Here is a 27,594-nt window from a genome sequence, read left to right as displayed (position 1 = left end):
ACGATTGAGTCTGCTTCCATCGCCCATTAAGGGGGTAAATTCCAGACCCTAACAACTTGCTAGGTAAAAAAAAATTCTTATCTCCCCTTTGGTTCTTTTCCTTAAACCTATGCCTTCTGGTTACCAACCCTTCCTGCCAGCAGAAACAATCTATCCTTATTCACTCTATCAAAAGCCCTCATGATTTTGAACGCCATGATTAAATTTCCCCTTAACCTTACCTTGTATAAGAACAACAATCCCAGCTTCTCTTGCCTCTCCACATAACTGAAGTCCCTCACCCCTGGTACCATGTGAGATGAAAATGGAAGCTGCTCAGCTATAGTGCCCCCTCCCCCAGTTAAATAGCTTGCCAACTCTCATTGTCTGGTCCCCCAAATGAATCATGGCCATTTAGATGATGTGCAGAGTGATGTCAAGGACCCTGCCAACCTACCCTAAGTAGTGAAAACAAAGCTGGGATGGCGAGAAAAATAAAAAAGAGGTTTTCTTATTAAAATCCATTAAAATGGCTGGCACAGACATGATGGGCCAAGTGGCCTCTTTCTGTGCCGTAAACTTTCTATGATTCTGTGAAAATCAGAATAAAACTCCTCTGATGTTTGTTAACAGAACGGCACAGAACACACTCCAAATGAAACATTAAGACTAGGTGATGCTGGAACTAGTGCTAAAAGCCTGGACACTAGTGGCTGGGTTAATGATTTATGAGTCACTAACAGTTCCATGGTGTTTGGGATGCAGCATGTACTGTGATTAAAAAGTGTGGATAGCGGCTCGATTTGAAATATTTTTAGACACTGCAGTCATTCAAATAAAACTGCAGTCTGCAGCTGGGAACATTTTGAAATGTTTGCAGTTTAACTGGCTTCAACCTTTGGTTACAACTTTTAAAACCTTCATTTCAGTTTACTTAATCTAGAAGTCGGGACTTTGCAACAACCTTTACACTCTGCAATGGAACCAGAGCCCACCAGAGACGGCAGGAGAGAAAGGTCAGAGGGGAAAATTGGTAGCAAAGAGCAAAACAAAACAGCGAATGCAATTTAACACAATGGGGTCGGGCAACAATAACAGTTCCAAACTTCAAAGGACTGCTCACCTGCGCTGTTTTTTTCCTTTTTACAGGTGGCTCAGAAGACCTAGACTCAACCGATTTAGTCTTCACAACTGGTGCAATCTCCAAAGGATCGTTCCTCAGTACAATAAAGCTTCCTGAACGTGGACCAACTCCGTCAACCTGTAAAAGGAACAAACGTGAGGTCTCAGGGCTCATCATCGTGCGGATATTTAAAAGTGCGTCAAGAATCTGAGACCTGGAATCTGGGTTTGAAAACATCCAAGATTGTTAGGAAGGGTCTTTTCTTAGCTATGAGGGTCTGAACTGAAATATGAGCAGCATCAACCCAGGTCTGAGAGTAGGTGACAAATGTTTGGAATAATCTGTCAAAGTAGTAGGAACACCAGAGCCATTCAAAACGTAGTTGATTCCATGGCTGGGAAAATTAGGGTACTAGGAGTTGAGCTTCAATTGGACAAATGACATTCTCTCATCGTTGACTGCTCCAATGTAAATCTGCAGCACAAAGCTGCACCTCAATCAACACCCATTACCAATTGCATTTCATTTTTTCCAGTTTACCACACCTCTGAGGATGGCCAAGGTCATCGTTGAGCTTGTTCCTGTCCTTAATTGATCTCTGCACATAGAATGAGGCAGCACAGAAAGAGGCCATTGGCCCCATCGTGACTGTAAAAGAGTGGGACAATTAGTCCCACTGTCCAGTGCTGTTTAAACGAATGCCCAGTTTTCTGGACACTAGAAGGCAAATGAGACGCAGCAAAGACAGCGACAAGAATGCCAGCTGTGGTTGCTCCGTTCATAGAAACATAGAAAATAGGAGCAGGAGTAGACCATTCGGCCCTTCGGGCCTGCTCCGCCATTCAAACAAGATCATGGCTGATCATCTAATTCAGTACCCTGTTCCCGCTTTCTCCTCATATCCCTTGATCCTGTTGGCATTAAGAAATATATCAATCTTCTTCTTGAATATATTTAATGACTTTGCCTCCACCGCCTTCTGCAGTAGAGAATTCCACAGGTTCACCACCCTCTGAATGTCTCCTCATCTCGGTTCTAAATGGCATACCCCATATCCTGAGACTGTGACCCCTGGTTCTGCACTCCCCAGCCATCGGGAACATCCTCCCTGCATTTAGCCTGTCTAGTCCTGTTTGAATTTTATAGGTTTCTATGAGATCTCCTCTCATTCTTCTAAACTCTAGTAAATATAGGCCTAGTCAACCCAATCGCTCCTCATACGTCAATCCTGCCATCCCAGGAATCAGCCTGGTAAATCCTCTTGGCACTCCCTCCAAGGCAAGAACATCCTTCCTCAGATAAGGAGACCAAAACTGCACACAATACTCCACATGTGGTCTCATCAAGGCCCTGTATAACTGCAATAAGACATCCTTGTTCCTGTACTCAAATCCTCTTGCAATGAAGGCCAACATACCATTCACCTTCCTAATTGCTTGCTGCACCTGAATGCTTGCTTTCAGCGACTGGTGTACAAAGACACCCAGGTCTCGTTGCACCTCTCCCTTTCCCAATCTACCTTCTTCTTCTTCTTTGGCCTCCTTGTCTCGAGAGACAATGGGTAAGTGCCAAGAGGTGGTCAGTGGTTTGTGAAGCAGTGCCTGGAGTGGCTATAAAAGCCAATATTAGTGTGACAGACTCTTCCACAGGTGCTGCAGATAAAATTGGATGTCGGGGCTGTTACACAGTTGGCTCTGTCCTTGCGCTTCTGTCTTTTTTCCTGCCAACAGCTAAGTCTCTTCGACTCGCCACACTTTAGCCCGGCCTTTATGGCTGTCCACCAGCTCTGGCAATCACTGGCAACTGACTCCCACGACTTATGGTCAATGTCACAGGACTTCATGTTGCGTTTGCAGACGTCTTTAAAGCGGAGACATGGATGGCCGGTGGGTCTGATACCAGTGACGAGCTCGCTGTACAATGCGTCCGTGGGGATCCTGCCATCTTCCATGCGGCTCACATGGCCCAGCCATCTCAAGCGCCGCTGGCTCAGTAGGGTGTATATGCTGGGGATGTTGGCCGCCTCGAGGACTTCTGTGTTGGAGATACGGTCCTGCCACCGGAGGCAGCATTGAGATGTCGCTCTTGGCTGACATACGTTGTCCAGGCCTCGCTGCCATAGAGCAAGGTACTGAGGACACAGGCTTGATACACTCGGACTTTTGTGTTCCGTGTCAGTGCGCCATTCTCCCACACTCGCTTGGCCAGTCTGGACATAGAAGTGGAGGCCTTTCCCATGCGCTTGTTGATTTCTGCATCTAGAGACAGGTTACTGGTGATAGTTGAGCCTAGGTAGGTGAACTCTTGAACCACTTCCAGAGCGTGTCACTGATATTGATGGATGGAGCATTTCTGACGTCCTGTCCCATGATGTTCGTTTTCTTGAGGCTGATGTTTAGGCCAAATTCATTGCAGGCAGCCGCAATCCTGTCAATGAGTCTCTGCAGACACTCTTCTGTGTGGGATGTTAATGCAGCATCGTCAGCAAAGAAGAGTTCCCTGATGAGGACCTTCGGTACTGTGGTCTTCGCTCTTAGGCGGGCAAGATTGAACAACCATTCAGATAATAATCTGCCTTTCTGTTTTTACAACTAAAGTGGATAACCTCACATTTATCCACGTTATACTGCATCTGCCATGCATTTGCTCACTCACCCAACTTGTCCAAATCACATTGGAGCCTCTGAGCATCTTCCTCACAGCTCACTTTCCCCCCCAGCTTTGTGTCACCTGCAAACTTGGAAATGTTACATTTAGTTCCCTCACCCAAGTCATTAATATATATTGTGAATAGCTGGGGCCCAAGCACTGATCCCTGCGGTACCCCACTAGTCACTGCCTGCCACCCAGAAAAAGACCCGTTTATTCCTACTCTCTGTTTCCTGTCTGTCAACCAATTCTCAATCCATGCCAGTATATTACCCCCAATCCCATGTGCTTTAATTTTGCACAGTAACCTATTATGTGGGACCTTATCAAAAGTCTTCTGAAAATCCAAATACACCACATCCACTGGTTCTCCCTTATCTATTCTACTCGTTACATCCTCAAAAAGACTTCCCTTTCGTAAACCCATGCTGACTTTGTCCAATCCCGTTTATGCTTTCTAGGTGTTCTGCAATCTCACCCTTTATAATAGACTCTAGCATTTTCCCCACTACTGATGTAAAGCTAACTGGTCTGTAGTTCCCTGTTTTTTCTCTCACTCCTTTTTAAAATATGGGCTTACATTTGCCACCCTCCAATCTGTAGGATTTTGGAAGATGACCACCAACGCATCCACTATTTCCAGGGCCACTTCCTTTAGTACTCTGGGATGTAGATTATCAGGCCCTGGAGATTTGTCAGCCTTTAACCCCATTAATTTCCCTAGCACTATTTTATTACTAATATTGATTTCCTTCAGTTCCTCCCTATCATTAGACCTTTGGCTCCCTAACATTTCTGGGAGGTTATTTGTGTCCTCCTTTTGAAGACAGAACCAAAGTATATGTTTAATTGTTCTGTCAATTCTTTGTTCCCTATTATAATTTCCCTCGTTTCTGACTGAAGTCAAAGCTCAGGTCATTTTCACTACATGCAACTGATAAAAAGAGATCTGCATCAAATAAAGAATTAACTTGCAATTATATAGCATCTTCTACCATCTTAGAACATCATTAAGCAGTTTACAGCCAGCCAAGCACTCCCAAAGTGCAGTCACTGCAGCAATACTGGAAACAAATTGCACACAGCACGCATGGGAGACTGTCCACACTGGATCAACTGCGTTGCCAGCCACAGTTGAGTAGCCGGCTAAGACAGATTATTCATAGATTATAGTCACAAGGTACTGGGCAGGCTACAAGCAGAACCATACCCCAGCCTGAGCCAGCACCTTCATCAGGAAGGGAGGAAGTAGAGGCAAAGGATACAGTAAATAAGCAAGATGTTAATGCTTTATTAAGATCACACTTGCATGCCCATTTTTATTTTAAAGTCAGAAATAAAACTAGTATTCAAAGTGATTCAGAAAATAGTTAACTGTTGATTCTGAGCCTAGAAATGCCCATTTGCCATTAGAAGCGATGAATGCTTAAATGTGTTTAGATGACAGGGATGAGAGACTTCAGTTATGAGATGAGATTGGAAAAGTTGGGGCTGTTCTCCATGGAAGGTTAAGAGGTGACCTAATAGAGGATTTCAAGATGATGTGAGGTTTTGATAGAGCAGATAGAGAAAAACTATTCACTCTGGCAAGTGGGTCAATAATCAGAGGAGAAAGGTTTAACATCATTTGAAAGGATCTAGAGGGGAGATGAGGAGAATTTTTTTTTCTCAGTTGTCACAGTCTGGGATGCTCCACCTGAAAAGGTGATGGAAGCTGATTCCATAAATAATTTTAAAAGTAAATTGGACAGGTGCTTGGGGATGAGGAACGTATAGGGTTAAGAATAAAATGTGGGCATGCGGGACTAAGCACGGTTGCTCTTTCAAAGAGCCAGCACAGGCATGACAGGCAGAACAGCCTCATGCGCGGTAACTTTCTATGAGTCTAATTTACGATTCTATGACAGTCCCCTGTCCACTATTTTAACTGAAGAATTAACCCATTTAAAATAAACCAGTTAACATCGTGTTAAAAGCAACATACAGAGGAATGTCACATCAACCTATTAGTCATTCATCCGCTAATATGGCCAACTGGAACTTACAGGCTTTTTAAATATTACTTCCCATATTCAATAATTCAAAAATTTTGCCCTAACAGCAGATCGGGGATTTGAACGGGAACTGCCTCAGGCTGCTTGTTTTCAGAGTTACGGTCTGTGCATCAATAATAAGGGAGGTACACTGGCGAGTGAATCAACGGCCACAGGCGAAGACTCAGAACTAGAGCAGAACAAAATACTGACAGTAGTTTTGACTTTTGTCTTCAGGGAATGATACAGGACCGAAGGCGGCCATTCGGCCCACTGTGCAATGCCAGCTCTTTGAAAGAGCGAGCCAATTAGTCCCATTCCCCTGCATTTTCCATATAGCCAATGTAAATATTTTCCCCTTCAAGGCAGCAAACAACTTTGTTAATAAGTGTTCTTTCACAGCTCAGACACAATCTCTCAGCAGAGCAGTAAAGAATTGGATAAATTAGCCAGCTTATATAAGCAAACTGGAAAGGGTGAAGGAAGGCACAACCAATGCTGGAAATATGAAATGACTGAAAATGTTGGAAACGTGTCAGTCAACGTGCAAAAGAGGGAGAAGACAGTTGGATAACCTTTTCGATGTAGCTTTTCATTGTTTGAGAAACCACTGAAATTGTGGACGTGTTGCTAAAAGCATAAAACATTTTTAAACATTTTGTAATTTATATTAAAATTACAGTGAAACTGGTCAGGAACATGATGGCAGCATTAGACTGGATGTACCTACAAATATTAAGCTTTGTGGTACTTTTTGCTAAGTGCTAATGAAGGTAAAGTATGTTAGTGCTGGGGATTTTTTTTTAATTCTTTCATGGGATGTGGGTATCGCTGGCTAGGCCAGCATTTGTTGCCCATCACTAATTGCCCTTGACAACTGAGTGACTTGCTGGGCCATTTCAGAGGACATTTAAGAGTCAACCTCATTGCTGTGGTCTGGAGTCACATGTAGGCCAGACCCGCTAAGGACAGATTTTCTTCCCTAAAGGACATTAATGAACCAGATGAGTTTTTACAACAACCGACGACAGTTTCATGGCATCATTACTGAGACTAGCTTTTAATTTCAGATTTTTAAAAATGAATTAATTGAGTTTAAATTCCACCAGCTGCCATGGTGGGATTTGAACCCTTGTCCCCAGGACATTAGGCTCAGCCTCTGGAATACTAGTTCAGTGACATTACCACTATGGTATGGAAGTCTTTGCATTGCAGGCACTCACTGTCAGCATCCAACACTCCCAGGCCAGCTGGAGTAACGTTCTTTGTCTTCTTGCCTCAACAATGTGTATCCACCCTGACTTCAGAAGCATTCACAACTGCATCAGTGTGACATTTTTTTCCGTTTCCCACACTCACAACCCTGTGACCTCTCTCTAAGACAGTACGTCAATTTGGGCTAAATTAGGGACTGTTTTTGGGCCCACTAGAAGTTGGATTGAGATTACTCTGCCAGCCAACAAACAGAAAAAAAACAACTTAAATCCCAGTCTGGGCTGGATTCGCACCCCTAGACCCACAGATGAAAGATCAATGGTTAACCCACTGCACCAGTTAGTTCCCAAATCTGTACTCTTTGATATAAAATATCACATCATGTAAATTAAATGAACAGACAGGTCCCTGTCCCCAGCCCCATACAATCCCAATTAGGGGCATGGACACACATCTCAAACAATCTGCATCACAGCCTATTCACATGTCAAGAAAATGTCCCATCAACAACCACAACACAGTCACAATCAGTCACTACACCTTCACTCCACTTATCATACAGAATACATATACAGCATGGTGGAAGAATATTTGTCCCATCGTGCTTGCTCTTCAGAGAAGCTATTAGTCCCACTCCCCTGCTCTGTCCCCTTAGCACTGCAATGTCTTCCTTTTCAAGTATTTATCCAGTTCCCTTTGAAAGTTACTACTGATTCTGCGTTCACCGCCCTTTCAGATAACGCATTCCAGATTGTAACTACTCGCTATGTTATTTTTAAAAAATTCTCCTCATCTCTCTTCCCTAACCCCACCCGCCCCCCGCCCCACCCCTCCAATGTCCCCTCGGCTAATGTGTGGGAATATCCCAAAAACAAAGCATTGGCTGCTCCATTCCACATGGTTTAATTCCTCCTGGTTGCACACTGCTGGATTGTCCTTGCAAAAATCACCTACCTGAGCTATTATAATGGAGCCAGTACACCCGCTTGAAACAATTGGGTTAATAACTCCATTAAAAAGCACTCAAAGGAATTTCACGCAAAGTCAGCAATGTGCACCCCCCTCCCCCAATAAAATTAACCCATCGCCCAACACTGAGCACCAGCACTCAGATTACTTATAAATCCTTCAACACTAGAGTCAAACCACCGGATGGCACCTGTGGGTTCCAACAGCCTTTACTGCCATCCAATGGCAAAGCTGCAGTATTGCAGAAATACAACACAGAAACTAGCAAAGTTCATCCAAGTTCTGCTCAGTAGTTACGTGGGGAGACTAGAGAAGCTGGGATTGCCTCTCTTAGAGCATAGTATGTTAGGGGGAGATTTAATTGAAGGTCTTATGAAGGGTTTTGATAGTTTCTCTTTATTTACCTTGTTTCCACTGGTTAGAAAGTCAGTAACCAGAAGACACAGATTTAAAATAATTGGCAAAAAGAACCAGAACAGAGATGGAGAATTTTCTTTGTGCAGTGAGTTACGATGATCTAGAATGCGCTGCCTGAAAGGGTGATGGAGGCAGATTCAATAGTAACTTTCAAAGGATAAATACTTGCAACAATTGAAAATACAAGAACCCAAACTGAAGAGTTATAAAAATGGACTTTTCCTTAAAAAGTGGACAATGTGCTGGAAAAAATGGCTGCCAAAGGTCAAAAGACCTGGCCTAAAAGGATATATTCCAAACAAAGAGGTGTCAATTGCACCCATCCTGAACCCCTCCAGACACATTTTTGAATTGAATGGACTCCTCTGAAACAAAGAAGGTGTGGAGTAGCCACATCCTGGGTCATTGTGGGTCACCACGGAGGGAGATCTACGTCTCCCAACAGAGGCAATATGTGAGACCATTTTGACCTTAAGAGTAGCTCTCTGGAGAGAGCGAGAGAGCGTGCGAGAGGGTGCCCTGCTGTTAATTCTACTTTTCAACTTGTGCAGCAGAGAACTGAAAGTGATCTCCCATCTCTAGGTTGAAGACTCAGCTACCAGGGAAATTTACAAAGCCCAGCCCTGCAAATTTAAGAGAAACTGACCTCCACGAAGATTAAACAGGTTTACAGTGAACCCCGAAAACCTACCTCACTTCAAACCACTTACCCTTTTCCCTCTCTATCTCCTCTTGTGCTTGTGTGTGCGTGTGCGTGTAGGTGAATATGTGTGTGGGTGCAGTTGCGACTATTTCAGGAGTGAATATTGCTCAATAAATAGTTAAATCTTCTGTTTTCAACCTACAAGAAAATCTGTCGTTGTCTGTTTATTTGCAAAGTAAAACACAAAGAGGTTAAAACCCTAGTAACAATAACACTTTGCTGAAGCCAGTTGAGAGCTGAACAGTGGGAACCACCCATATCCCTTACAACATGGCTGTAACACTGGATTATTGTGAAAGAATAGGGGAGTGGGACTAATTGGATGGCTCCTTCAAAGAGTTGGCACAGGCACGATGGGATGAATGCCCTCCTTCTGTGCTGTATTATTCTATGATTCATATGGCCCACAAAGATCACTTTCACTTCCTGGTCCAGGTTAGTTGACCTCAACCAGGGCAGCATTAGAAGCAATGCAAATCTCCAGCTTAGGGACAGGGAAATCGACCAGGCTATGCTGTCCTCAAATAGCACGGCACTTACTTATTCTTGACATTCATACATGAAGATCAGCGACATGGGGCAAGTACTGGAGCGGACCCCACATCCTGGGGCAGAAATGTACATCAGCAAGAGTCAACATCAGTAGGGATTAGTGCTAGACTGCGCTGCAAGTACAGATAATATTAATACATTTAATGCCTTGCATTTCTATCACACCTTTCACAACCTCAAGCTGTACCAAAAGTACTTTACATTCAATGATGAACTTTTGAAGAGTTATTGTTGTAATGAAGGAAAACACAGCAGCCTATTTGTGCGCAACAAGCTCCCACAAGCGGCAAGGTGATAATGACCAGATCCTTTGTTTTGAGTGATGTTGGTTGAAGAAGTAGTATTGACCAGCTCACCTGGGAAAACTCCCCTGCCCCTTCTTTGAAATAGTGCCATGGGATCCTTTACATCCACCTGAGAGAGCGTACAGAGCCGCGCTTTAACATCTCATTCAAAAGATGACAGCTCCAACAGTGCAGCACTCCCTCAGTCCTTCAGTGAAGCGTCAGCCTAGATTTTGTGCTCAAGTCTCTGGAGCAAGACTTGAACTCACAGCCTTTAGACTCAGGCAAGTGGGCCAACCACTGTGCGACAACTGAGGACACAATGAAGAGCCAGAATAGACACACTATGTCTTTCATTACACAGTACATCTGCAACTATTAAACTCTTCACTATTACCCAACCTACTTATTCTATACTTATCAAAAACAAAAGCATTTTCATTGAAGCTGGATTTTTCATCTTACCCTTGGTGTAATTCGGACAGGAATTTGTGCAGTAGAACCTGTTCCCTGAGCCTTCTTTTCAATGACCTGTGGTAGAGTCTTTTTCACACGGATTTCTGTTTTTTCTTCCTGAAGAAAGGAAACGAGAAAATCTTGAGTTAAAGAAAACACAAAGAGCAAGAGAAAGCACCGCAGGTCAATCAGCATGTCGACCTGAAAGACAGCTTAATGTTGTGGGTAGAACACTTCATCCTGCCCCCTCTTCTCTTGTTCCCCATGGTTCATGTTGCCCCTCTGGTACTGCCCCATTGATGTTGGCAGGCCATCTATGATTGGCTGGGCAAGAGAGTGGGTGGAAACTGGGTGGGAGTCCCTGTCCTGATCATCGCCCAACTGTGATTGCTGGGAGCATGTGTATGTGAGCAATGGATGCGGACAGGATCGGGCTGAGGCCTGACGATCTTCTCTCCGTCAAGACACAGTGGCGCAGTGGTTAGCACCGCAGCCTCACAGCTCCAGTGACCCAGGTTCAATTCTGGGTACTGCCTGTGTGGAGTTTGCAAGTTCTCCCTGTGTCTGCGTGGGTTTTCTCCGGGTGCTCCGGTTTCCTCCCACAAGCCAAAAGACTTGCAGGTTGGTAGGTAAATTGGCCATTATAAATTGCCCCTAGTACAGGTAGGTGGTAGGGAAATATAGGGACAGGTGGAGATGTGGTAGGAATATGGGATTAGTGTAGAATTAGTATAAATGGGTGGTTGATGGTCGGCACAGACTCGGTGGGCCGAAGGGCCTGTTTCAGTGCTGTATCTCTAAACTAAACTTAAAAAGTTCCCCAGCCCCCACACACATTGAGCTCTGCGCTCCTCCAATTCTGGCCTCTTCCGCACCTCCAATTTTAAATCACTCCGCCATTAGCGACCATAGGTACATAGGAACTGGAGTAGGCCATTCAGCCCATCGAGCTTGCTCCGCCATTCGTGGCTGATCATCCACTTCAATGCCTTTTTACCACGTTATCTCCATATCACCGTATGTCATTTGTATTTAGAAATCTGTCAATCTCTGCTTTAAACATACTCAATGACTGAGCTTCCACAGCCCTCTGGAGTAGAGAATTCCAAAGATTCACGACCCTCTGAGTAGAGAAATTTCTCCTCATCTCTGTCCTAAGTGGCTTCCCCCTTATTTTGAAATTGTGTCCCCTGGTTCTAGACTCCCCAACCAGGGGAAACATCTTAGCTGCATCTACCCTGTCTATCCCTTTAAGTATTTTGTAGGTTTCAATGAGATCACCTCTCATTCTTCGAAATTCCAGAAAATACAGGCCTTCAGCTGCTTCAGCCCCAAGCTCTGGAATTTCCTCCCTAAACCTCTCTAACTCTCTTTCCTTCTTTAAGATGCTTGTTAAAGCCTACCTCTTTGACCAAACTTTTGTTCACCTGCCTGAATACCTCCTTAAGTGGCCCGCTGTCAAATTTTGCTTCGGCCGTGGGACATTTTACTACGTTAAAAGGTGCTATATAAATGCAAGTTGTTGTTACTTATGAGGTACGGAGAAGGATCAGAAGGTGCCTGCTATCTGCACTGCAGCAAAGAGAGAACAGAGAGAAAAACAATGGTGGAATAAAAATAAAGTGAGTAAACACGTTATTTGGTATGCTTGCAGTTCTAACCTCAAGTCTTAGTTTTCAGAGCTCCAGTGAAGAGGAGCAGAGGTCTACTGAATTGTTCATTAATTACAAAGTTGAATTAAACATGAGTTTTAGACGCCATGGTTTTCTTATTTCGCATTTATTAAGCACAGTGTGAAGAGAAGTCACACAAGCAGCATACAATCAAGAGTAGTCACGTGCTCTTCAGATCTGGATACCCTTCAGCTGTTACAATACCTGAAGAGCTGCCTCGTGTAATACTAAAAACTAAACATTGTGGCCTATTTTCATGTTCGTGAGTTCCGCCCAAGTCCCTTGTTCTCCCCTCTTGGCTCTCTTTTGCCAAATGGCCTTGTATGGTACTTCCCCCTCAGTAATTTCCCATCAGGTCTGACTTGCCTTTCATCATGAGCGACTTCCTGTCTGATCCAAATTAACTGTGGCCAGACTAAGTCTCTCAGACATTCTTCAGACCTTCCATGTTTCAACATGACTATTTACAAAGCTACAAATGCTGGAAGAAAAAAACTTTCCCAGAAAAGAACCCAGGAAACCAAATAAGAGTAATAATGTAAAAGCTGAAGGCGGTGACAAGTCTTTTTTCCTCTCTCCTGTCAGTAGGTGGTGCTTGCATCACAAGTAAAACTCTGAAACATCAGTCTGCTGGATGTCACAGAGGAACCTTTCAATGAGATAATACCAACCTCCAGGGTGTTAGAAACAGCTTTCCTTACCTTCTTTGGCAGCGATGAACCTGGCAGCGAAGAAGAATCCTTTGGCACTGCATCTGGAACAAGCAACTTAGAATTGTCTGAAAGCAGATACACATGCTTCCAGTTAACAAAAAAAAGTGTGGGTTGAAATATTCAACAAGCATGTTATCTTGTTAGACCTTCATTGACACAGTAATGACTTACACAGAACGCGGTAATGAAATGTAGGTATAATAGGTTTAATTAGGTAGAATTTAGATATAATTAATACATTATATCTTTTAGAATTAAAGATTGAGTAAATAGTCAGTTTTCAAAACTCACTGGAATTCTCTTTAAGGGAAGAGTTAAAAATGCATGATTCTCTTAGTTAACACCCCTGCTGCATTGGAATGTGTACCAGGAACTCCTTTTAAGTTAAAAAAAAAAAATTCATTCCAATGTCTCTGCTACATTGGAATTGGAAGATGAAACATACCAAGACATACTATACGTGGTGCATACTGATAACTATAATCCTAATTAGTTGATAATGATATAGACTGACTGACTTAAGAAGGTGGTACAAGGGTAGCATCAAAGAACCATCACAGATGATCAATCACAAAATGGAATGTTACCTGCAAAAAAAAACATTCTAACCCACAAAAGGAAAAAACAGTTACTGCACAAGTTTGATTGAAAAACTTTTAAGTATAAAACACATTTATGAAGTTAATTAACCAATAAAGCAAAGTCACAGTGGTACTAAAAGAACACTACAAACATTTCGACCAGGTAAAAGCTCACACTTCATAAGGGAATTCTCAGCAAATAATTAGTTGAGAATAATAGCGAGTAAATATAACCATATATGGATAATATATTTCATGCAATTACACACCCCATAACACTTTGCAAGGAGATGATGGATACTGAGTGCACAGTAGGAGATAGTTATAATAGAGCATCACATTGGTATGTTTTGAGGGGGATTTACGAGGAGTGGAAAGAAATAGTGAGGCAGAAAGATTAGGAAACAAATTCCAGAGCGCAGAGGTTTTATCACCAATGGTGGAGCAAAGGGAGACGGGGGTTGGGATTCACAGTAGACCAGAGTGCGAACAGCACAGTGGGTTAGGAAAGGGTTGTTGAAGACTATTGAGGTAGGAAGAAGTCTATAAAGGGATAGGAAGATGAAGGTATGGTGAGCTATAGGAATCAGTGGAAATTGGCAAGGAAGGGATAGACGTGAGGGTTTTAAGTGGGATTGGAAGGGAGCTATTCTTTAAATCCAGAACGGAGCAGCTACAAATGTGTAAGATATGCACAGTTGCTCAGATGCATTTGCAACTTTGTTGTTTGGCCCAGAATCATGTTCATCGTCAAGGTAAATTTTGGGGAGGACAGCAATAGTGAATGGGCATTACTGTACACTATGAGTGTCTGGAATCTCAGCCTCCCTACTGTCAGAACCAAGATGGCAGACCCAACACAAATGTGCCACTAGAATTTTGCTGTCAGTGGCACCTCAGAACACCCTGGAAGAAAAATTTTTATGTCTCTCATGGCAACCGGTATTGGGAGCAATCCTAGGTAAATGCAGAATCAGTAATTATACAATGGAGTAGCACATTATTGTAGTTTACACTGTTTAAAACAACCCACATGTTGCATTAATGCTAGAAATATTGCAATAGCCTTGGTTGCCATTGTTGTGCAGTCTTACTCTTTTACAGTATGGTGTAGAATCCATTGCCCCACATGCCCACCAAGACTTCATGTTTCAGTCGATCATCTGCTTCTCAGTGTTTCACAAGTAAAACCAACTTCTTTCACTTGCGTTCAAAACGGTCAGTGTAAACCACTCAGATTATACAAAAGGTGAGACTGGAGCCCATAAGAACAAGACAGGCTGGAAGGCAGGACTGGAACCCATCAGGTTATTACTTTAACCCATTTGTTTTGCTCACAAACTTGATGCAGAAGAAATTTTAAATGAGCTGCTGGGTTCGGAGAGTCCTTGTCTTGCAATAAATCAATGGAATGTTTTGTATCCCAGCAGCCATCATTGTGGCAACCTGGTGTCCCACTGCACTTTCAATCTAATTCCTTGCCTTTACATGTCAGGTTTACATTCAGAGCTGTTTTGGAGCTATCAGCTTTCTTTGAGCTATTTTTGAAGTTGTCGGTTAACTTCTGGTAGTCTTCCAGGTTGGCATCAATAAGCGGCATTGTTAAGAATACGTGACTACAAGCTTGCACGTGCTCAGCTGTTCACTTATATGTAGGTCCATTCTACTGATCACTTCCTTTTTGTTTCTTCTACATCTTCAAAAGTTCTTTTGGTCTTTAATTGGTCAAATGTCTGTCCCAACATTCATTGAAAACCTACCACCATGCTGAGAAATTGACACAAGTAGTTTCCGCTTAGCTGACGGGTGGCATGTACTTTCTCTCCCTCCTAGGAGCGCACATCATTTGATCAGAAAATTCAGGCCCAGGCTGACAGCAGCCATGGTGTAAGTGATGTCCAAGTGTGTCCAAGGTTCTGCTGATGCAGCAATAACTGCACAACTTACAGTACAAAGCACTGCTAAGTTCCAAATAAAAATAAGATTTCAAATACACAAATAAAAGAAAACAGAAATTGTTGGAAATACCCAGCATGTGAACATAGTAACAGAAGTGGGCCATTCAGCCTCTCAAGCCTGTACCACCATTCAATTCTGGACTTCAACTGATTTACTCAGCTTAGTTCTACATCACTTGATGCCCTTACTTAACAGCAACATGTTCATTACTGGGAAAAGGGACAGGTTAATGTTTTGTATATAACCTTGTGTCAAGAGTACTAGGTGTGATGAGAGGTTAGACCCAAAACATTAACCTGTCTTTTCCCTTCCCAGATCCTGAGGGATCTGCTGTGTTTTTCCTGCATTTGCTGATGGTAAACTGCCTGTCTGCTGAGTCACTTGCGATTTGGAGCCAAGGGGGAAAATGCTCTTAAAGCATACCAGACACATTTAAGAAAAAAAAAGCACAGCAAAATCATTTCCTATTGCAATATAATCAACCAAGTGTTCTCTTAAATCAAGTTTGAACTTGATTAAAATATAAACCTGCCCCAAGAATATAGCAATCTAAGCAACTTTAACTCTGGGGAATCCCCCACGTCTTCTTCAGACTAGAGAAGTTGGCAGGGTCTACACAATTGCTGACAAATCTGCTGAGGACGTAGTTGTCCAATATTGGCTGAGCACCAACCCATGGGGAAGGATCAGAGCATTTCCCTCCTTCCACCTCTTTTATTTGTTATCACCTCACAAATCATTGTATCCAGGGTTCAAGTACCACTGTACCTTACACACCATCATTACGCAATGAGAGATGCCCCTGAGACAACTGCTGTGAGTTCTGAAAGAAACAAAACAGGCGACTTTCCCACTGTTTCCTTTCCTCGTTGAGGAAAAATTGGTCCGTGGGGAGGAGGGCATGGCAACAGGTAGGTTAGGATCAAGATCACACTGATGTGGGTAATCACGGAACTAAACCCAGAACACACGCACACCCCATATTATCCGTCAATTGACACAACACTCCTTCCTGTGGTCCCTACTTCAAACACATGTTGTCATTCAGCCTATTGTAGGCAGAAATTCAAATGCAAAGCTAACCATCACTTGTTGATTTAGGACAGATTTGAAATTTACATTTGGCCAAGGGTGCAGAAACTGTAGGCCACCGGCTACGTGGAGTCCCAGAATCTGATAATCATTGCCTCAAAACCTAGCCAACTCAGTCCCACTTGCACTTAAGATTGCTTATTCACTGGTTTGACCTTGTTTTAATTTTTTTTTTTGCGAGGAGCAGCTTTGACAGAACGAGGTGCGGAGCGAACTTACAGCTGAGCGGTCAATTTCAGTGTAAGTTACAAGTTAATCCCCTTTTGTTTCGGAGGACCAGGGGACTGCTGGGTAAGGGAAAACTATTTATTTGGGCAGTGGCAGTACCCGAGACACCCTCCTCCTCTAACCAAAAAAAAAGGACTCTGGTGTGTTGATAAGGTAAGCTTTTTATTTAAAAAGTTCAGTCTGTCGGATTGCTAAGCGAACAAGTTTTGACTTTTTTTTTTGTTTGGTTTTTCAGTAGATTTGTTGGGAATCTAGAATAGTGGGAATGGAGGTTAAGGCAGTTGTATGTTCCTCCTGCAGAATGTGGGAGGTAGGGGTCGCCAAGAGTGTCCCTGCTGACTGCATCTGCGGGAAGTGCACCCAACTCCAGCTCCTCGCAGACCGCATTAGGGAACTGGAGCTGGAGCTGGATGAACTTCGGATCATTCGGGAGGCGGAGGGGATTATTGACAGGAGTTATAGGGAGGCAGTCACACCTCAGGTAAAAGAAGTAGGTAGATGGGTTACCGTCAGGGGAAGGAGAGGGAACCAGCAGGCAGTGCAGGGATCCCCTGTGGCCGTTTCCCTCAACAACAGGTATACCGTTTTGGATACTGTTGCGGGGGACGACTTACCAGGGGTAAGCAATGGGGTACAGGTATCTGGCACAGAGTCTGTCCCTGTTGCTCAGAAGGGAAGGGGGAAGAGGAGCAGAGCATTAGTCATTGGGGACTCCATAGTTAGGGGAACAGATAGGAGGTTCTGTAGGAACGAGAGAGGCTCACGGTTGGTGTGTTGCCTCCCAGGTGCCAGGGTACGTGATGTCTCTGATCGTGTTTTTGGGATCCTTAAGGGGGAGGGGGAGCACCCCCAAGTCGTGGTCCACATAGGCACCAACGACATAGGTAGGAAGAGAGATGGGGATTTAAGGCAGAAATTCAGGGAGCTAGGGTGGAAGCTTAGAGCGAGAACAACCAGAGTTGTTATCTCTGGGTTGTTGCCCGTGCCACGTGCTAGCGAAGAGAGGAATAGGGAGAGAGAGGAGTTGAACACGTGGCTGCAAGGATGGTGTAGGAGGGAGGGTTTTAGTTTCCTGGATAATTGGGGCTCTTTCTGGGGTAGGTGGGACCTCTACAAACAGGATGGTCTTCACCTGAACCAGAGGGGTACCAATATCCTGGGGGGGGAGATTTGTTAGTGCTCTTCGGGGGGGGTTTAAACTAAATCAGCAGGGGAATGGGAACCTAAATTGTAGTTCCAGTGTACAGGCTGTTGAGAGTAGTGAGGTAGGGGATAAGGTTACAAGGACGCAAGAGGGCACTGGCAAGCAAGAACTTGGTTTAAAGTGTGTCTACTTCAACGCCAGGAGCATCCGGAATAAGGTGAGTGAGCTTGCAGCATGGGTTGGTACCTGGGATTCTGATGTTGTGGCCATTTCGGAGACATGGGTAGAGCAGGGGCAGGAATGGATGTTGCAGGTTCCGGGATTTAGATGTTTCAGTAAGAACAGAGAAGAGGGTTAAAGAGGGGGGGGTGTGGCATTGTTAATCAAGGAAAGCATTACAGCGGCAGAAAGGACGTTTGAGGACTCGTCTACTGAGGTAGTATGGGCCGAGGTTAGAAACAGGAGAGGAGAGGTCACCCTGTTGGGAGTTTTCTTTCGACCTCCGAATAGTTCCAGAGATGTAGAGGAAAGGATAGCGAAGATGATTCTCGACAGGAGCGAGAGTAACAGGGTAGTTGTTATGGGGGACTTTAACTTTCCAAATATTGACTGGAAATACTATAGTTCGAGTACTTTAGATGGGTCTGTTTTTGTCCAGTGTGTGCAGGAGGGTTTTCTGACACAGTATGTGGACAGGCCAACCAGGGGCGATGCCACATTGGATTTGGTACTAGGTAATGAACCCGGCCAGGTGTTCGATTTAGATGTAGGTGAGCACTTTGGTGATAGTGATCACAAATCGGTTAGGTTTACCTTAGCGATGGGCAGGGACAGGTATATACCGCAGGGCAAGAATTATAGCTGGGGGAAAGGAAATTATGACGCGATTAGGCAAGATTTAGGATGTGTAGGATGGGGAAGGAAACTGCAGGGGATGGGCATAAACGAAATGTGGAGTTTATTCAAGGAGCAGCTAATGCGTGTCCTTGATAAGTATGTACCTGTCAGGCAGGGAGGAAGTTGTCGAGCGAGGGAGCCGTGGTTTACTAAAGAAGTTGAAGCGCTTGTCAAGAGGAAGAAGGCGGCTTATGTTAGGATGAGACGTGAAGGCTCAGTTAGGGCGCTTGAGAGTTACAAGCTAGCCAGGAAGGATCTAAAGGGAGAGCTAAGAAGAGCGAGGAGAGGACACGAGAAGTCATTGGCGGATAGGATCAAGGAAAACCCTAAGGCTTTCTATCAGGTATATCAGGAATAAAAGAATGACTAGAGTTAGATTAGGGCCAATCAAGGATAGTAGTGGGAAGTTGTGTGCGGAATCAGAGGAGATAGGGGAAGCGTTAAATGAATATTTTTTGTCAGTATTTACAGTAGAGAAAGAAAATGTTGTCGAGGAGAATACTGAGATTCAGGCTACTAGGCTAGATGGGATTGAGGTTCACAAGGAGGAGGTGTTAGCAATTTTGGAAAGTGTGAAAATAGATAAGTCCCCTGGGCCAGATGGGATTTATCCTAGGATTCTCTGGGAAGCCAGGGAGGAGATTGCAGAGCCGTTGTTGTTGATCTTTATGTCGTCATTGTCGACAGGCGTAGTGCCGGAAGACTGGAGGATAGCAAATGTTGTCCCCTTGTTCAAGAAGGGGAGTAGAGACAGCCCTGGTAATTATAGACCTGTGAGCCTTACTTCGGTTGTGGGTAAAATGTTGGAAAAGGTTATAAGAGATAGGATTTATAATCATCTTGAAAAGAATAAGTTCATTAGAGATAGTCAGCATGGTTTTGTGAAAGGTAGGTCGTGCCTCACAAACCTTATTGAGTTTTTCGAGAAGGTGACCAAACAGGTGGATGAGGGTAAAGCCGTGGATGTGGTGTATATGGATTTCAGTAAGGCGTTTGATAAGGTTCCCCACGGTAGGCTATTGCAGAAAATACGGAAGTATGGGGTTGAAGGTGATTTAGAGCTTTGGATCAGAAATTGGCTAGCTGAAAGAAGACAGAGGGTGGTGGATGATGGCAAATGTTCATCCTGGAGTTTAGTTACTAGTGATGTACCGCAAGGTTCTGTTTTGGGGCTGCTGCCGTTTGTCATTTTTATAAATGACCTGGATGAGGGTGTAGAAGGGTGGGTTAGTAAATTTGCAGATGACACGAAGGTCGGTGGAGTTGTGGATAGTGTCGAAGGGTGTTGTAGGGTACAGAGGGACATAGATAGGCTGCAGAGCTGGGCTGAGAGATGGCAAATGGAGTTTAATGCGGAGAAGTGTGAGGTGATTCACTTTGGAAGGAGTAACAGCAATGCAGAGTACTGGGCTAATGGGAAGATTCTTGGTAGTGTAGATGAGCAGAGAGATCTTGGTGTCCGGGTACATAAATCCCTGAAAGTTGCTACCCAGGTTAATAGGGCTGTTAAGAAGGCATATGGTGTGTTAGCTTTTATTAGTAGGGGGATCGTGTTTCGGAGCCACGAGGTCATGATGCAGCTGTACAAAACTCTGGTGAGGCCGCACCTTGAGTATTGCGTGCAGTTCTGGTCACCGCATTATAGGAAGGATGTGGAAGCTTTGGAAAGGGTGCAGAGCAGATTTACTAGGATGTTGCCTGGTATGGAGGGAAGGTCTTACGAGGAAAGGCTGAGGGACTTGGGGTTGTTTTCGTTAGAGAGAAGGAGGAGGAGAGGTGACTTAATAGAGACATACAAGATAATCAGAGGGTTAGATAGGGTGGATAGTGAGAGTCTTTTTCCTCGGATGGTGATGGCAAACACGAGGGGACATAGCTTTAAGTTGAGGGGTGAAAGATATAGGACAGATGTCAGAGGTAGTTTCTTTACGCAGAGAGTAGTAGGGGCGTGGAACGCCCTGCCTGCAACAGTAGTAGACTCGCCAACTTTAAGGGCATTTAAGTGGTCATTGGATAGACATATGGATGAAAATGGAATAGTGTAGGTCAGATGGTTTCACAGGTCGGCGCAACATCGAGGGCCGAAGGGCCTGTACTGCGCTGTAATGTTCTAATTCTAATTCTAATATGTGGAGGTTCAAAATCAGAACGCCAAGATCTGTTAGGATTAGTAACTTGAGAAGTACAAAAATTAACAGGCTTTGAACTTTATATAAGGACAAAGGCTCCGTTATATGCACCAGCACAGTCTGTGAAACTTCGGCAATTTCAGGAAACATTTAGCCTCACTACAGTCCCCAAATGCAGTTATGCACAGGAAGCTCCCAAAAACAGCAACGTAACAATGACCAGATAATCTGATTTTAGTAATGTTGGTTGAGAGATAAATACTGCCAAGGACACCAGAGAGAACTCCACTGCTCTTCTTCAAAATAATGCCATGGGATCTTTTACATCCACCTGAGAGGGCAGATGGGCATTTGGTTTAACGTCTCATCTGAAAGACAGCACCTCTGATAGTACAGCACTGGAGAGTCAGTTTAGTTTTTATGCTCAGGTCTCTGGAACGGGTCTTGAACCCACAACCTTCTCAGTTGGAGGCAAGAGTGCTACCCGCTGACACCACTGAAAAAAAACTCATCAGTGTGTGAGAACAATCACTGAACTGAGCCAGATTTAAGAAGTACCAGGTAAGCTAGAAATTGTCCTTTACCCTGCTCAGAGCTCCGGGAAGCCAAAGGTTTAACTCCGATGCTTTCTCGGTTCTTGTGTGAAGAATCATTGCAGAATTTGACAGGGTTCTCAGGAGGACAGAGCTTCTTGCCATCATGGGTCAGGTGTTCTTTGTGTCTGCCCTGTGACCAAAAGGAATCGAAAAGGAGAGCCAGTATAAACAAAGAGCAGCTAAGACTCAAGGCACGTCCTGCGACGGTCGCCCTCAACTTAGATTCCACTGCAAGTGTCTGCCAATGCTTCTTCTGGCTCAGCCACTCAGGAGGGGCCTGTGAACAGTTGAGAGCTGCCTCTCTGGGTAAAACACTACATCTCGCTTAGGGACCCTGACCCCAGCCCCCCACCACAACCAGAACTGTAGGCATGAACGCACCACAACAATTAATCCACAACACAGCACGATCACAAGTTAACAAAGTGCGCAGTCACACAAGCACACCGCAGTCAGTCACTACAGCTTAAATCGACTCATTGCATTGAATCATACACCACAGGAGGCCATTCAAACCATCATGACTGTACCGGCTCTTTAATTGAGCTATCTGATTAGTCCCACACCCCTGCAATTTTTGTTTTTACTTCCTCAAATATTCATGTAATGCCCTTTTGAAAGCTACTATTGAATTCGCTTCCACCATCCTTATCAGGCAGAGTGTTCCAACTCACTGCGTAAAAAGATTTCCCCTCATCTCTCCAGATAATGATTTGCACCAATCATGCTTCCAGTTTTAAAAAAAGTGCAGGTTGAAATATTCAGCAATCTCGTTAGACCTTCATTAATACAGTAATAAATTGACACTTACACAAAACAGTTCACACAATTAAACACCCTTTACAAAGGGAGTGATGCACACTGAATGGAAAGTAGGACAGAGTTATGGTAGAGGAGCAAGTGGTATGTTTTGAGCGGGATTTGCGAGGAGCAGAAAGCAAGTGAGGCAGAGGGGTTAAGAAACAAATTCCAGAGTGCAGAGGGTTTATCACCAATGGTGGAGCACAGGGAAAGTGGGCATGGGGCAGTGGAGGGGAGTTGTTGTGATTCACAGTAGACCAGAGTGGGAAGAGCAAAGCGAGTGTGGTAGGAAAGCGTTGGTGAAAATTACTGATGGAGGATGGAACAAGCCTGTAAGGAATCAAAGATGAAGGTGTGGCAAGCTACAGGAATCAGTGGAGATTGCCAATTACCTTAAATCTGGTTACTGACCCTCCTGTCACTGGAAACAGCTTCTCCCATGTTTCCTCTCATCAAAACCCTTTTGATTTCTTTTTTAAAAAAGAGCTTTGTAATCTCACTGAAAACTACAGACTAGCGGCCCCTTCAGCTTGTTTATCCATACAGAGCAGTGAACTCCACACAGACTGGAGAAATCAAACCTGGCTAGCCAAGTTTCCCAGTTACAAGTACACAAGAACACAAGAAACAGGAGGAGTAGACCACATGGCCCATCAAGCCTGCTCCGCCATTCAAATATGATCATGACTGATCTTAGGATTCAACTCCACTTTCCCACCCACTCACCACATCCCTTGATTCCCGAGACACCAAATATCTGTCTATCCCAGCCTTAAATGCATTCAACAACAGAGCATTCTCAACCCTCTGGGGTAGAGAATTCCAAAGATTCACAACCCTTTGAGTGAAGTAATTTCTCCTCATCTCAGTCCTAAATGATCAACCCCTTATCCTGAGATTGTGCCCCGTATTTTAGATTCCCTGACCAGCGGAAACAAATCTCTGTGTCTACCCTATCCAGCCCCTTCAGAATCTTATATGTTTCAATGAGATCACCTCTCATTATTCTCAACTCCAGAGAATGTATGCCCAATTTGTTCAGCCTCTCATCATAGGACAACCCCTTCAACCCAAGGACCAATTTAGAGAACCTTTACTCTGATGCCTCCAGTGCAAGTATATCTTTTCTTAAATGTGGAGACAAAAACTGCACACAGTATTCCAGATGTGGTCTCACCAAAACCCTGTACAATTGTGGCAAAACTTCTTTTATTCCTGTACTCCAATCCTCTTGCAATAAAGGCCAACATGCCATTTGCCTTCCTAATTCCTTGCTGTACCTGCATGCTAACTTTCTGCGTTCCTTGTACAAGCACACCCAAGTCTCTTTGAACATCAACACTTACAAGTTTCACACCTTTTAAAAAAATATTCTGCTTTTCTACTTTTGCGACCAAAGTCAATAACTTCATACTTCCCTACATTATACTCCATCTGCCATCTTGTTACCCACTCACTTAATCTGTCTATATCTCTTTGCAGCCTCACCGTGCCCTCCCCAGAGCTTACCTTTCCACCTACCTTTGTATCATCAGCAAACTTAGACACATTACTCTCTGTCTCTTCATCTAAGTCTTTAATATAAAATGTAAATAGCTGAGTACTGATCCTGATCCTTGCAGCACTTGTGCTGTAATTATTCTATGATTACTCCACTAATGCCCCGTTATGCCCACTCTTTGCTTCCTGTGCATTAACCAATCCTCTATCCATGCTAATATATTGCCCCCAAATCATTGAGCCCTTATCTGGCCTATTAACCTTGTGTGTGGCACCTTACCAAATGCCTTTGGAAATAAATGTCCCGAATGTACTGCAGCAACCTCTGTCAGATGTATGGTGGTGTGCATGTTGAATTGGAACATGATCTGATGGGCTCTGATGCTCAAATAGGCTGCGGCTCACACATGAAAGATGGCCAGTTGGCCGAGGTACCAGAGGGTGCCTGGCTTCAATGGTGCAACCTGTTCCCCAGGAAGGAAATCAGTGCCTTCAATAATGGACAAGCAACTGGCTGGGTGGGGGGGGGGGGGGTGGGGGTGGGAAGACATAAAAATTTTAAACCTAAAATTGCAACAATGGTGTTTGTTCCAGGCAGCTCAGTTGACTAGATGGCTAGCGTGTGGTTCAAAGCCAGGTCAGCAGCACAGGTTCAATTCTCGTTCCGATCTGAGGAAGGCAACAGGAAATCACCTCATATACCCTCTTCCCTAGTCATGTTCATCTTGCCTGGATGGAGAAAAAGAGCAGAGAACCTGGCCTTGAGCAGACCACCACCAAGTAACGGCACCCCCAATGCATTTGTTGCCATGTTAAATAGGTTTACCTTTGAGCTTTTGCACATTAGCATGGCTTGGCTTGCTGTTTGGGTATTATTTTTTTGGACTCTGACATTTTATATAATTCCACAGCAAGTGTCACAGTTTTTGGAGTGGTATGTCCTGAATTCACCTCCATGGTGCCTCACACAGTGAGGTCTTAAAATTACTTTGAATGAATACCACAAAAACAGGCCATTGGACCCAATAGTCTAAGCCAATGTTTATGCAAGAGCCTCCTCCCACTCCTCTTCATCTCAACCGATCAGCATATCCTTGTACTCCCTTCTCCCTAATGTATTTAACTAGCTTCCCCTTAAATGCATCTATGTTATTCACCTCAACTACTCCCTGTGATGGCAGGTTTCACATTCTCACCACTCTCTAGGCAAAGATGTTCTTCTGAATTCCTAACTGGATTTATTAGTGACTATCTTATATATGGCTCCTAGTTCTGGTCTCCCCCACAAGACTTAAAAATATAGAAGCACTGTCTCAGTTCTGGTATCAGCCTTGTAAATCTTCCTTTTTGCACCATCAGGGTGGGGCATTGAGCAGAGGCTCCACAATCCCTCACGGGGACTGCAGAAGACAAATTAATCACTAAACTGCCGAATCTCAAGACGGTTTTCAAAACACAACAGGATTATCAAGGCGAAAAGCCTTCATTGATGAATGTTACATACCTTTGGTGAACTTTGCTTTTTCCTGCCTTCACTGGATCATTACTAGAACAGATATCTTTCTGTCAGTGTAAAAAAGAAAGGTTCTTTGTAAAATGGTACATTCTGAAGGACTCAAACGTTATAATCCTCCAGTGCTGACTGTCTCAAGTACATACTCGCAAATTTTACAGTCCTTAGACAATTACATAATCCACCATCGCTGCTGTAACTTCCAAGCAATGCTATTTATCTTCCTTCCTTTCCAGGAGAGTGATTTTCCTCCCCATTAAAGAGCAGAACTAAGCATAGCACAATTTCTCAAAAGGGTTAGAGAGGTTATCCAGTGAGTGACTGAGTCACATATCCTAGCAAATTACACCCATAGTGTTTGCTGAAAGTCAATAGCACTGAATAAAGTAAGTAGATCAGTAAATAAAATACAAGCTTTAAATGGCAATTCTTCAGTTGCCATATTAAATGGATTTCCCTTTTAACTTCTGTACACTAGCATTCGTTGTATTTGTTCTTTGATTCTTGACAATTTATCTAATTCTATTGACAGTATCCCAGCTTTAGGAGGCAACACCCAGAGTGATAAACCTTGAATTCACCTCCCAACGTTCTTCACACGTTGTACCATCAGGGTGGCGCATTGAGCAGAGGCTCACGGGGAACGCAGAAAGAAAATTATCACAAATCTGCTGATCTCCAGGTCGGTGCTAAGTGATAGAACCACTGGCCTCACTCGTCCCTTCCTAACAGCACTGTGGGTGTACCTACACCCCAAAGACTGCAGTGGTTCAAGAAGTCAGCTCACCGCCACCCTCTCAAGGGCAATTAGGGATGGGCAATAAATGCTGGCCAAGCCAGCAATGCCCACAACCTCCCAAATGAATAAAAAAAGATTAGGATTAGCCAGGATTTCCAATACTGATCATTATTTAGCGAATTCTGCTGAAAATACTCATGTGGATAGCTGGGACTCGGCTGTGACGCTCTCCGCAGTCAATTAGCAGAGTCAAACCCACTTGGGCAAAGTACCAGAGGGTATGCAGTATTCCTGTGCTCCGAGAAATCACTGTCTTTGGAACAGCGGGGAAAGGAGAAAGTTGGAAAGGAAGAAAAAGAATTGCCTGCACATCACCTGCAGGATTCTGTGTACAACCTGGAGCCCTCCCTTTGAAATTGTGCCGTGGCCCCATTGCTGTGTAATACCATTCCTTCCCCTCAGTCCCATATTCCGCCATTACTCACCCGTTCATGTTGGTTGCTGTATATCACTGATCCGACACCCTTCTGGTGGACTTCATTTGCCTGTTCCTTGCCACTTTCGTCATTGCTGGGTTTACGATGAGGAATATGCTTTTCCTGTTGTCTCTGGTCATGAACTCGAGGAAGACTTTGACTGCGTGGAGACTGATCGTCTGCTTCGGGCTCACTTTGAAGACATCTTCTATAGATTAATTCCATCTCCTTGCTGTGGGACTATGGAAGAGAGAGAAAAATAAAACATACCACATTTGCTGAAGTACTTGGTGTAAAGACACAGCCTCAAACATCAAGAATCAGTTCTGTTTACCAATTGCATTAGTTAAGACCTGCAGGAGGAGTCACTGTCTTTTCTAGTTCCATTTCTCCACAGGTCACAACACATATTTAAATGTTTACCCAGTTATCGATATAGTCAATCATACACACTGCCCTTTATCCCAGAATAAAATACACTAACCAGGTTTCTTTAATAAATAACAAAATTATCAGTTTATTATAAATCGAGAATTAACCAGTAACAAAGCAAAGCATTAACACACAGATTGAAATATGAAAGTTCCCTTTTTACCTTAGACACACACACACACTAACCGAAAAAGAGAGAATTTCTCTTTAGAGCTCTTTTACAAAAAAAGACAGAAAACAAAGAATACTTTGGCCAAATATTTGCGAATTCTTGATATGGAAAAATGTCAGTTGTCCCTTTTTGGTTTGGCGTCTCAAATATGCATAGACGGCTGGCACTGGGATCTTTCTAGGCGACGTTGAAGATCAGTTTGGCAGGCTTTCTAGGAGAAATGCGACAACAGGTGTTTCTGGCAGGCTTTTCAGGAGAAATGCAGCATCAGTTTCTCTATTTTTTTACACGTGATTCTCAGGAAGTTCTCAAAGAGATGGAAGATGGCGCTGATGGTGGCTGCTCTCTTGGCTGGTTTTGTCCAACTGCCTTCAAAACAGTTCACACTCCAACACACTGTCCAAAGTGAAACCCCTATAAACCTTGACCTGTCACTTCTCTGTAAACATCTCGCCTAAGTCAAAAAGCCCCTGCTGGGTGTTTATCTGAAGGCAGTAAATATTGTTTTCAAACAAGATCTCTCAGTGTCGTTTCAATGACCCCAGTGAAAAAAAATCCATGGAATCCTT

General features: G+C 43.8%; 1 protein-coding gene across 1 annotated transcript in view; it reads right to left on the bottom strand.

Annotated features, from left to right (window-relative positions):
• LOC137384031 (uncharacterized) overlaps positions 1–27,594 on the bottom strand; it is a 102,797-nt gene that overhangs the window by 29,238 nt on the left and 45,965 nt on the right. The window contains exons 7-14 of the mRNA XM_068057596.1: positions 26,431–26,661; positions 25,198–25,256; positions 25,003–25,093; positions 23,146–23,256; positions 21,381–21,522; positions 12,755–12,831; positions 10,390–10,497; positions 1,103–1,240 (exon numbers count right to left, since the gene is read on the bottom strand). Of these exons, the coding sequence (XP_067913697.1) occupies positions 1,103–1,240; positions 10,390–10,497; positions 12,755–12,831; positions 21,381–21,522; positions 23,146–23,256; positions 25,003–25,093; positions 25,198–25,256; positions 26,431–26,661 (957 nt within the window). The remainder of the gene's footprint in view (positions 1–1,102; positions 1,241–10,389; positions 10,498–12,754; positions 12,832–21,380; positions 21,523–23,145; positions 23,257–25,002; positions 25,094–25,197; positions 25,257–26,430; positions 26,662–27,594) is intronic.

The sequence above is a fragment of the Heterodontus francisci genome, chromosome 25, assembly GCF_036365525.1.
Source record: "Heterodontus francisci isolate sHetFra1 chromosome 25, sHetFra1.hap1, whole genome shotgun sequence".
Taxonomy (NCBI): domain Eukaryota; kingdom Metazoa; phylum Chordata; class Chondrichthyes; order Heterodontiformes; family Heterodontidae; genus Heterodontus; species Heterodontus francisci.
This window is presented reverse-complemented; position numbering and strand designations above follow the sequence as displayed.